This window comes from Chlorocebus sabaeus, chromosome 17 (genome assembly GCF_047675955.1).
Source record: "Chlorocebus sabaeus isolate Y175 chromosome 17, mChlSab1.0.hap1, whole genome shotgun sequence".
Taxonomy (NCBI): Eukaryota; Metazoa; Chordata; class Mammalia; order Primates; family Cercopithecidae; genus Chlorocebus; species Chlorocebus sabaeus.
Window position 1 is genome coordinate 47950238 of NC_132920.1, and position 11892 is coordinate 47962129.

Consider the following 11892-nt stretch of genomic DNA (forward strand, 5'->3'; position numbering starts at 1 on the left):
AATGCAGGTGTTCAAGGCACACCTGCCTTGGTCAGGAGTTCAAGGGCAGCCTGGTCAGTATGGCAAAACCCCGTCTCTACTAAAAATATAAAAATTAGTTGGGTGTGGTGGCACGCACCTGTAGTCCCACCTACTTGGGAGGCTGAGGCAGGAGAATCGCTTGAACCTAGAAGGCAGAGGTTGCAGCAAGCCGAGATCACGCCACTGCCCTCCAGCCTGGGTGACAGTGAGACTCTGTCTCAAAAAAAAAAAAAAAAAAAAAAAAGGCAGGTGATTCTTATTCCAGGTGACTCTTATACACTCCACAATTTGAGAAACATTGAAGGATAGTTTTAAGAAGAAATCGGGGGAAAATACATCCATACAAGGTCTGTTAAGTGTCTGAATGCTGGTACCTGGGCTGCAGAGAGAGGGTAATTAGATTTTGGAAGTACTTTGGAAATAAACATGGACGAGAGTTTGTTATTAATTGAATGTGGATGGTGGCTAGCAAGAAGAAAGGAAATGCCTTTCCTTATTGAAAAAAATATGACTTAGGCTATTGACATGAGATAGAGAATATTTTCCTCACACCCAAAACTGTACTCTTCCTATCTTTTCTACTAGATTAATTTAGATTCTTGCTCAATAAATTCCCCAGTTTTTACTCTGAAATGAAACATGCCAGCCACTTTGGAAATGGATGCCTAGGTTAGTTCCATAGAAATTCAAAGGCATGTCCAGAGTAGTAGTTTGGAATTTGTATTTCTTGAGATGAAGAGGCTGGTATGTAACAGGGTGTGTTTGAAATTGTCTTGCCAAATGAGAGTGCTGTGGAGTCTGGCAAGAAGGGCAGTATAGTTCTATTACAGAGTCTGTTCTGTAGGCAGATTGGCCGTGAGAGCTAATAAAAATTTGTTCATGAATGAACATCATTAGAGTATTTTTTCATATTGTAAAAAAATGTTATTTGGTTGATTGTTTTTATCCTGCCACACTTAAACGTTGTTCAAATCCTCCAAACGACATTTTCCGTCTTCACAGCTCCACAAGCTAATCTGTTCTAGATAATCCAAAAGTGGGATAAGACTTTCCTCTCCTGTTTTCGAAGGACACACCTTTGAGGAGGATACGGTTTGCCTTGGCTGCTCTGAATAACACAAGAAAATAGCATAAAATCCTGCTGTGATCCCAGCAAAGCCCCAAGCCACATACTTGTTGAAAGGAACATAACTAAGACAGTCATCAGAACTGAATTCTGACTCTGGTTAGTTATGTGGCCTTGACCCAGTGTGTGACTGCATATTGATGTAGATTGAGACACAAATTTAAACCTCAAGAAGCTTATACTTAAATGGAAAAGGCAGAGTCAGGGATTGGAGAGTTAGTTTGACTTCAACAAGGAAGCACTATTTGGGCAAAAACTTAAAGAACAGATTAAGTTTTCAGGCACAGAAGGAGGCGGAGGGACGTAACTGGAAGCCCTAGCAGAGTCATACCTGCAAGACAGACAAAAGTTTATATTGGATGGATTGAAGGGTATGTAAGGAGAAGATACCTACCTGTCAGAGGAGATACCACGATTCCTAAGATTGCTTTCCCAGGGCAAGGCTTATCCATTGCAAGTCGGATGTACTGACCCCTGAGACACCTCCAAATATGGGAAACTCTACTGCAGAATTTGTGGTAGTGTGGGACTGTGTTCATGCTCTCCTCTGGTAAAAAAAAAAAAAAAAAAAAAATCTTAAAAAATGAAAAAGAAGGGTATATGGGGGAAAATTAGGCAGTATAGGTGAGTAGGGAGAAGATCCTGCAAGGCCTTACAGGTTAGTCTTTGAAGGTTGCATTTCATTCTAGGCAATGCTTAGGAGTAGAAGACAAGGACATGTATTGGGAGACTTTGGAGATTCTATAGGTAAGAAAGGACCCTGAACTAGAATTGCAGCCATTAGAACATCCAGGAAGGGAACAGGGCAGGATGCACCTGGAAAGAGGACTCTGCGTGTTCTGGGAGAAGCCATCTCAGTGACAATGTCCATTGCAATCCCTGTTCTTTTGGTGTGTGTATGGTATGTTTAGGCTCTGAATTGAGTTTTGGACTTTCTCCACTTACTGGCTGTGTGCCTCACCCTAAAACTCAATTTTTTCTTCTCTACAGTGGGAATAACAAATATTCTGGTTGTGAAGAGTGCATCCGAAGTGCTTACACAGCGTCTGGCACATGCAGAGAAATTAGCTTACAAATGTTATTTTTCTGACTTCTCGCCTCCACTCCACTCACCCTGTCAGGAAAAAATAATTCACAAGGAATATCAAAACAATGATGCACCCTAGGAGTATCCAAGTATCTTAGCTGAGTTATCTCACTCTAGTACAGTGGCAGAGTTACAACTAGAGAGTGCTAGAAACCCACGCTTTCGGCATCCTGCAGTGCACACCTCAGTCTAGTCAGTAAGGACCTCACTTTCTTCTGAACTGGGGCTTGTGAACGCTAGCCTGGAAAGCCTGATTCAAGGAGATCAGGCTGTGTCTCTAACTGGAGCAGCTACACTCCACATCTGTAATTTGATTTGTTCTATTGCAGATGATGTACTGGGCAGAGGTGAGTGTGGATTGGTGAAAATCTGTTTTTATGACTGGCAAAGCAGTGCAGGGGGTCTTTTACTGATAAGAAGCATCATCAGTAGAGTTTGTCCCTGATGCTTTTACCACAGCATCTGAGCCGCTCTCAAGTTTTTCCAGGCCAGCCCCAGTTTCAGTGAGGATAGTGTGGGCTTTCTATGCCCCGAATATTCTTACTACAGTTAATATGTAGGTTACTGCCCCAGCCCAGCTGCAAGTTCCCAGATGTGAATTCCATGTAGGCAGAAACTGTACGGTTCTTGAAATTGAATTATTTCCTTGTTGTTTTTTTTTTTTTTTTTTTTTTTCCTGCTTAAAGCTCCTTGGGATGCTTCCTCTTAAACTCTTAAAAGTCTTTGAAGAATAAGAGGTTAAGCTAGGACAATTTGAATCTATTATTTTTTTTTTGTAAAAATGAGATAGAAATTATCCCCATAATTCCATAAATTAGCTTTTTACCTTCTTTCTTTTTACTTTGTTGGAAACTATACAACAGAAACAAAGTAAGAAGACTCTACCTTAATTTTAAAGGTAACTCTTACGTAAAAAAGAAAGTCATTATGTCAGGCCAAGGGGAGAGCGGAAAGGGGAACTTTAGAGAATGGAAACAAACTTAAGCATCTTGTAAATTTTGAGTGAATTGTGAACACATAATGAATGAATGAGAAGGGCCAGCCAGGAGTCTGTGAAATGGTCCAGCCAGGAGATGCCTAATGCATAAACACAAATCTTGGTGACAGGTTAGGTTAGCTATCTGTGAACTTTCTAAAGGTTAAATAAACAACAATAGGATTTTGTTAATGTGCCAAAGTGAGTTTAAACTATGAAAGACATGATGCAAATATGCAAGTACCTTTAATTGGGCATAGTAAAAAGTAATGAGGTATGGTTAAAATAATTACATTTAGAACAAGAGAGAAGTTAGGGAGAATTTTTGTCTAAAAAGCCAAAAAGTGACAGTTGATTGGTGATTTTGTTGTTATCAGGAGAGGGAATTTTCTTAATATAATAAATTAGGTACTTTGGCAAGTGAAATGGGTTCTAGGCCAATTGCAAGTCCCTTTGGGTTCCCCGGCAGCTAGAAACCGTGGCATTCCCAAAAGGCAGCTTCAGTTAAAATGACAGATGAACCCGAGTCTTCAAGTCAAAACTACTGTTGTACCACGTCCAGTGAATGTCTGGTGGTTCAAGTCTCTGTTATTCAGGAACTGATTCTGTTTTTCCTCCTGTCAGAACCTTCGGTTGATTTTGACTGTAGTAGCACATGTGGCAGGAATATGAGAGAAAAAAATTAAGTTACAAATATAATTTCTATTCCATTATTATTATTATTTTTCTGTAAAAGCCTTTATGGGAAAGAAGGGAAGAAAGTTGAGATTATGAGTAGAGATGATACTCGTCTTTGGATGACCCAGCTGGGTTCTACTTTGACTGCCATCACCACAGGTGACCTCATTAGGCTCCGAAGTGTGAGAAGAGCTTCATTGCTAAGTTAGTGAAAGAAACAGATAATTTACTTTTGCTTGAGTGGGTCTGTAGACCTCGGGAGATTAGCCATTTCTCTTAGAGTTTAGTGTATGTATTAAGACACAGCATGTATGCAGATATATATATATATTTTTTTTTTTTTCTGGTTTGTTTAATATCTTTTAAAAAATTTTAATGGAATTTTTTGAACATGTACAAAACAGAAAGAATCCTATGATGAACTCCCATGTACCCATCATCCAGCTTCAGCAGTGATCCTATTGTGGTTCATATTGACACTCATCCACTTCTTTCTCTTTCCATCTCTCCCCATTATTTTGAGACAAATGAGATCCTGGGGTTTCATGAAAATATTATGAATATCTGATTTGTGAGAACAAGATTTCCCAAAGCATGATCCCCAGAAACCTAGTCCTGCAAAGCTACTACAAAAATAAAGTGTTCTAATCTCCAAACATTTTAGGCAGATGTTAGATATCATCTCTCTTTTTTGAAGAGTTTTCACATGTGTGAATATATTAATGGTTCTTCACCTAAGAACGCATTTAAAGCAGTATCTTCCAAACTTAATTGAGTCTGGAATTCTTTATTTCCAGGAGAGTCTATTTACATTGTAAGGAAGAAATGTTAAGAGACAGTATTTACCACATTGGCCAGGTACTCACTATGTGTCAGGTTTGCTGTTAAGTGCTTTTTATGGGCATTACTTCATTTAATCCTTATAACAATCCTGTGAGGTGAGATTGACGGATGAATATATTACCCCATTTTCAGATGAATAAATTGAAGCTCAGAAATAGAAAATAAATTGGCAAAGGTCACATCAGGGGCAAGATTTTCTCCAAGGTCTGAATGACCCTTGAACCTGAGTTCCCAACCCTCATCCTATGCAGTTGGAGAAGGGATATTAACGATATCTGATGACATGAACATCCTCTGTGGCTTTAATGTATTCCACTTTCTGATTTGAAAGGCACTGAGAAGTTTATCTAAGACAAACAGAGGTGAGAATAATCTAAAAGGTACAAAACAACTTTTGTACATTCTATCATCTAAAAGGTACAAAACAATTTTTTTCTATGGAAGTAGAAAATATTATGAATCAATAATGTTGTACTCCTATTTTCTTATGCTAACAAGGGAAACAATAATACAACAGAGCATACATGATCAGAGTCATTAGGCTAAGAACTTTGTTTAGTAATATTTTCTATTTGCATAGAAAAATTGTTTTGTGCTTTGTAGATTATTTTCACCTCTATTGGCTTAAACTTCCCAATGCCTTTCAAAAAAATTAGGGTAAGCATTTTTTTTTTTTTATTCAGCAAATAAGACACAGGAAAGATATATATCTTGCCAGAGGTCTGAAGTTCATTATAGAGCTGGAACCAGATTAGATATTTATGTCCAGGGCAATTTTTTTGGCTGCACCATGAATATTGCATTGACAAATAGGATATGCCCCCAACTCCTGGCTTGTTCTGGTTGGTGTAAACTGGGGAACCAAAGAACTGGGAGGGAAGGGAGACTGCGTTAATCCGGAGTTACTTGATAGTGGAGAGTCCATTAGTGTTAATATTGTTTTCAGGATTTTTCAGAGGCAAGGTCTTGTGCTTCTGTTAGCATTTATATAATGTTTTACATATTGTCAGGTAGGAAAGGAAAATCTAAAGATTCAGTTTTCTTAGGACAAAACTGAACCACCATCATAGTCTATTGCTTCTTTACACCGTGGAAAGCCCTGCCAGTGCTCATTTTGATATGCACTTATCCCCAGGCTGTTTTGGAAACTCATGGCCCAACAGTGATGGGAGGGGCTGTGTGGAACCACTCAGAGATTCCTCAGTGGGGGTATCCATGATATAGCTGGGAAGAGGACCAAATGGTGAGGTGGAAGAGTGGTTATTTATCATCTATCTCATGTTCCTTGTCAAGGTCAATGTCTTATTTTCTAGATGACATGTTTGGTATATTATTCCCTGAGTCAAAAAATGCAAAAATTAAAATATAGATGCAATTATTTTTAAAGATATTATGGGAAGAAGGATAGTTGTATAATAACTACAGAGAATTAAGCACCAGCATTATTAGCAAGGCAAACTAAACACCTCTGATTAACTGGGCATTTATTCTGGCTGAGACAAACTTGCATGGAGATAGGGAACATTTGGATGTATGGCTGCAAATAACGAGTGTTATCACTTCATTAAAGTAGGTCAAGGTAAGTAAATGTGATAGGTTTTTTCCACATGCTATAATTACCAAAGGCAATTCAGTAATAGGTTTTAGACCTGGACCATAAAATTATATAATAAGCAGTCATTCATTGTAGATAATTAAAAATAAATGTCTCCAGACAGATTAAAAGAGGAGAGACACAGAGTAAAGCACCATGATCCCACTGTTTGTTATATCTACTCTCATAATTAAGGGAGGTAAAAATTTAAAATGTATTATTAAATATGTGGAAGCACCATGATACAGCAAAAAGAGAGCTGGTCCTAGAATCAGACCACCAGGCTTAAGGAATCACTTTTTATACCTTTGACAACATGGCCTCAGGAAAACAATTTGATCTCTTTGAGCCTTGGTTTGCTTATTTGAAAATGGAAATTAACAATAAATTCTTAAAATATTTTCTGGTGGTCAAATAATAGATGAATCTGCAAAGTTCTAGGCAAATGACTATTAATGATATGGTTAAAACATATGAGCAATAAAGTCAGAGCAGAAAGGCAGCACCAAATGACAACAGAGCCTCTGCAGGAGTTGACATATCTAGGTGTGCAAGCACAAGACCTGCTCTTCTGAAACAGTCTTACTGATGAGAGCAAGGTCAACCGGTCCTAGAGCAGTGAGCCAGGGCAAAACACAAGAGTCAATCACAACCTAAGTATCAACCTAAGAGATTACTAATATTGGCTTTGGAATCCATGACTCTAGGAAGAAGGAAAGGTGAATTTTTTTTTCTTCATCTGGCCACCTGGTTCCTTGTTCCAAGTATGCATATTAGTAGGCAGTGGTCATTGTGATATAAGAGTTATTTTTTTTTTCTGGGTGGTTTAATTAGGTTGAGATAATCCAGAGTGAAAAATGCTCATTCTGTGCTCCCAGGGAACTCCTGCTAACACCAAAATTTGAAATCAGTTAATGTACAAAGCACTCATGTGCCACAGGAAGGTCAGTCAGCCTATCCATGCTTCATTCCTGGAGGTGTTGAGATTCAAAGAGCCCCCTGCCATCCAAAGACATCCCAGGTAGCACAAAAAGTAAATAATAGAGCTGCAGTAGACTTCATGGTTCAGGGCTTTTCCACCTGCTTTATCTACTGGAGGTTAATTGGATGTTTTGCAAAATATCCCAAGCATGGTTGTTACTCCTCACAAATAATATTATTAAGGAAAAAGGAGGCTTTAGAGTATAGCACGGGTAGGAAGAAGTGTCTGAAATTTGCTTATTTGAGGGTAACTCTCCAAGGGATTTGTGGAGATCTGGTAAAAGTCAGTAATTACTTGCTCAATAGGAAGGTATGGTATATATTATTTCCGAAGCAAAAAAGATGCCTGACTGCAAGTCTCAGGGCCACATGAAGTTAGCAGTGAAAGAATGCAGCATGTAATTTGTTGGAGAGGTGGAGAGGATAAATCAGTGAAAGATGAGTTAAGTTAGGGTGGAAAGGAAGGGGTGGGAATTCTTTCTGGCTTTAGAATAGGCTCTGGCAGTTCTGTTGTCAGTAACTGTCACCATACTATTCAGGGAAAATTTGACAATCTCCGTTGCTAAATCCCCAAAAGTAACAGCTTCAGTTATTTTTCAGAGCAAGCCTCATATAGATTGCAAATATTTTGAGTGGCAAGTTGATTTATTGGTGGGAAAATTTTCCCCACATAATTAAGTTTGCCTCTTATGTTATAATGTAAAAATGAGAGACAATGTAGACATATTTTAGTTCACTCTAAAGAGACTAGAGGTACTACAAAAATACTAAGAAGACTTCTAAAAAGTTCTTATTTGATTTTTGCAAATTAAAATAGTAATACAATCTTATGGAAACAATTAGAACAATATTGCACAAAGACATACAAAGACAAACACAATCTATAACTTTCCCTCCAATATAATATTAGTATTCGCAGCATGACGAGTCTTTCCACATAACTCCTTATTCACACATATGAAAATAAAATGCTTAAGACAAAACCAGAGAATCTCAAAGTGCTTGAGATTTTTTCAGCAGAATCAGAGAAAACCATAACTATTCTCTTTGGCTTCAATCTTAATATAGAAAAATCTAGGCTAAAGCATTGGGGCTAGAGTGAGGTGGAGGTCAAAAAAGAGCACCAAGAGAAGTATACCTAGAAGCATTTATTTCTAGAAAAGTAGTTCTCTGAAGAATACTAAATGCTAGGCCATGGGACTTCTCTCAACCTTCCTCCTTCATTTTGCTTATAGAGAGAGGTACATGGTGACATGTCAAACAGCGACTCATGTATCCTTAGGGAAGCTGTAATCATCAAGGTATATTCAATATACATCTTGGTGAGCATGTGGTTGTATGGTGCAAAGGTTAGGAAATCAAACTAAAGAGATATGGCCCTAAGTTCCAGGGCATAGAAAGAGAAAATCAAGGACCCAGAGGCAGATGAACAAGCAAAATAAGTAGCAGAATGAACCAGGGATTTAATATATTTAAATATATTTGCAATGTGTCTGGTTTGTATTCTGTGGAATGATGAAGAAGGAACCTCTGGAACAGGTACACGTTTGGACAAGATAAGCCTAGGCAGGAATAGCTATCTCACTTCCAGACATGCTGCTACCTCTGTCTAGTGAATATAACACAGGGAAGAAGATAATTTTCACATGCAGGGATGAAACTGCAGTCTAAATCCACCGGGGTATAATCCCACTATGCCGAGGGTTACTTATTCAAAAAATATTTTGGGGGGTTTTGACAGGTAGTATGCTATCCAAATTATAAAATAACAAACACCATTATAGCTACATTGTATATTTGACCACTCCATGGAAGAATTTGGGTCAAAAATCTTTTCCCTTCCTTCCTTCCTTCCTTCCTTCCTTCCTTCCTTCCTTCCTTCCTTCCTTCCTTCCTTCCTTCCTTCCTTCCTTCCTCCCTCCCTCCCTCCCTCCCACTCTCTCCTCTCTTTCTTCTTTCTTTCTTTCTTTCTTTCTTTCTTTCTTTCTTTCTTTCTTTCTTTCTTTCTTTCTTTCTTTCTTTCTTTCTTTCTTTCTTTCTTTCTTCTTTCTTTCCTTCCTTCCTTCCTTCCTTCCTTCCTTCCTTCTCTTTCTTTCTTTCTTTCTTTCTTTCTTTCTTTCTTTCTTTCTTTCTTTCTTTCTTTCTTTCTTTCTTTCTTTCTTTCTTTCTTTCTTTCTTTCTTTCTTTCTTTCTTTCTTTCTCCTTCCTTCCTTCTCTTTCTTTTTTCTTCGTTCATTCATTTATATAACATATATATATATGTATGTATATCTTTATGTACACATGTGTATGCATAGATACAATACCAAACAAATTTGAAACACATGTGGTGAGTTGTTGCATTATTTTTGGAGTTCTCTCAAATGGGAAAATTAGGTATTTCTTTCTCTTGTGATAATCAGTTTTATTTACAGAAAGGTCAGAAGTAAACTGCTTTTATCATTTCCTAGTAGGGTATGTTACAGTGAGCAATTCTCATTACAAGTTCAACAGGGTTTGGATACTACTCCTGGAACTCTTTCCTTCCCATTGGGCTTCCATCTCTAAGATCTAACTGAAGTTCCCTAAAGCAAGCATTCAACTTGCTGCTTGGTAAAACATAGAACAACCCCCCATCCCCACCCCAGTATTGGTAAATAAATAGACAGATGAATCTGGCCTCAGAGAGTATGGTTCAGAGTTTATAGAGTATATAGAGTATCTACATTGTTCTGCTCTCTATGAATGGGTATAAAAACCTGTTGAATAGATGCTAAAAATCAGTGGATATGTTGCACCTCAAAAATGTTGTTCTTTTAAAGAGGGCAGGAACAAATCTGCTAGTCCCAATAATCTGGATGCAGACAGTCATAGTAATGATGGTGACTGTGGCAAGAAATATGAACCTATATTCTGAGGCCAAGAAACCTCTTACCTGTTCATCAGGGCTTCAGAAATGAATGGCAAACTCCAATATCTTTTTTGAAATGCAGAAAAGAATTTAGTGTATTATTTGTATTTGTCTTTTAAACTTGAGAAAATACATGGCCAATGCCAACTGAAGTGTTGTCGAAGTTTAATCATGAGTATGTAATGTACATCAGCCACTCCCTCTTGAAGCAGTCTTCATAGATTTGTGTAAAATAGTGACCCAAGATGGAAAGGACATTCTAAGCAATGGGAAGGCAAAGAATCGCTTAAGCTTTTCATTCATTGTGATAGCAACTGAACTTCTTGATGTATTTATTGTTGTAAAAATGTCCTTGAAACCACCAATTATTTCTTCCTGTAGATGGTTAGAACTTTTAATATTGTCTGGGAAACTTCTAGAAGCATAAACTGTCAAGTCAACCTGTACACAGCATTTGTAAGTACTCTCTATGAGAACACTCAGAAAATGTTACAGTTTCTGACTCATTCTCTCTAGCTCAGTTGTGTGTTAAACTGAAGGACACATTTGACTACTGCACTAGGAAAAAATGGGTTAGGTTCTTTTTATCTCTGTCAGTTTCTCTTTATCCACACATTTAAAATAATTTCTCTCTTTTCTTTTTAAGTCACAGCTGTGTTATTCAAGTGTACTTTTTTTTTCAATAAAGAAAATATACTGCATTGACATTCTGAGTCATTCTGGTTTTGTTGGCATTGTTTATTTTAAATTTAAAGATTCAGCAACACAGTGGGTAATAAATGAGAGGCTTTGACAGAACTAAAATAAGAGTACCTTACATTAAAGGGATCAGCCAAATTACACAATTCAGTAATTCTCCATTTGCCCATAACTGTGATTTGTGTGGACTTTTCTAAAACCACAAGGTTTAGGTAAAAATGCTCAGTGGTTGGGAATATTTCTAAACATTTGGCAGCACTGGGAGCTATCCAAGAAACTCAGGATATCTCTATGAAGCATGTTAATTATTTCCTTGTCTAAGCAAAAGGAAATATCTGAATTTCACTCTCTAAAAACTGGAATAACCAATAAATATTCTATTGTTATCTTTATGCCTTCATCTTAGGAGGTAACATTTTCTAGTTAGAAGAGCTAGTTTTCCCCACTGGCTCTAAGTATTTAAGGCAATCTGTGCATATTGCAACAAAGGCCCCAGAAATTTAGAGGGACACACTGTACTATAAATCCAGCACCATAGCAAACATCTCAATCCCATATTATGGCCATTTGAGAAAGAAATAAAACAAAACAGAAAACATGGAAGAGAGTTACTCATGAGAGTATGAGTGTCTCTTCACTCTCATGAGGTGAAAACATTTGAAACCTTTTAACATTTTGTTACTGACAAGTAGCGCTATTTCACAAAGGTATGTAAAACAAAGGCTCTGCTCTGCTCTACCAATACCATCAATCAATCAAATGAAAAACTCCAAGTCAACCCCTAATCTGAGTTACTTCAAGATTTATTACTAGACGTGCTTCCCAGCACTTTGGAGGGCCAAGGCCAGAGGATCACTTGAACCTGGGAATTCAAGACAAGCCTGGGCAACATAGCAAGACCTCATCTCTGCTGAAAAAAAAAAAAATAAGTTTATTGCTTGCTTGCATCACAATCCAATGCCAGTGGGCAGAGGGACTCTGTGCACATAGTCCTACA

At 37.7% G+C, this 11892-nt stretch overlaps 1 protein-coding gene and 1 non-coding gene across 2 annotated transcripts in view; both read left to right on the plus strand.

Annotated features, from left to right (window-relative positions):
- Nucleotides 1–4544, plus strand: part of OPN5 (opsin 5) — a 44779-nt gene extending 40235 nt beyond the window's left edge. The window contains exon 7 of the mRNA XM_038006152.2: nucleotides 2138–4544. Coding sequence (XP_037862080.2) covers nucleotides 2138–2146 — 9 coding nt within the window. The 3' untranslated portion in view covers nucleotides 2147–4544. The remainder of the gene's footprint in view (nucleotides 1–2137) is intronic.
- LOC119626890 (U1 spliceosomal RNA) lies at nucleotides 1534–1697 on the plus strand. Its single transcript, XR_005243079.1, has one exon. It is a non-coding gene; the product is annotated as a U1 spliceosomal RNA (small nuclear RNA).
- Nucleotides 4545–11892: the final 7348 nt, after the last annotated feature.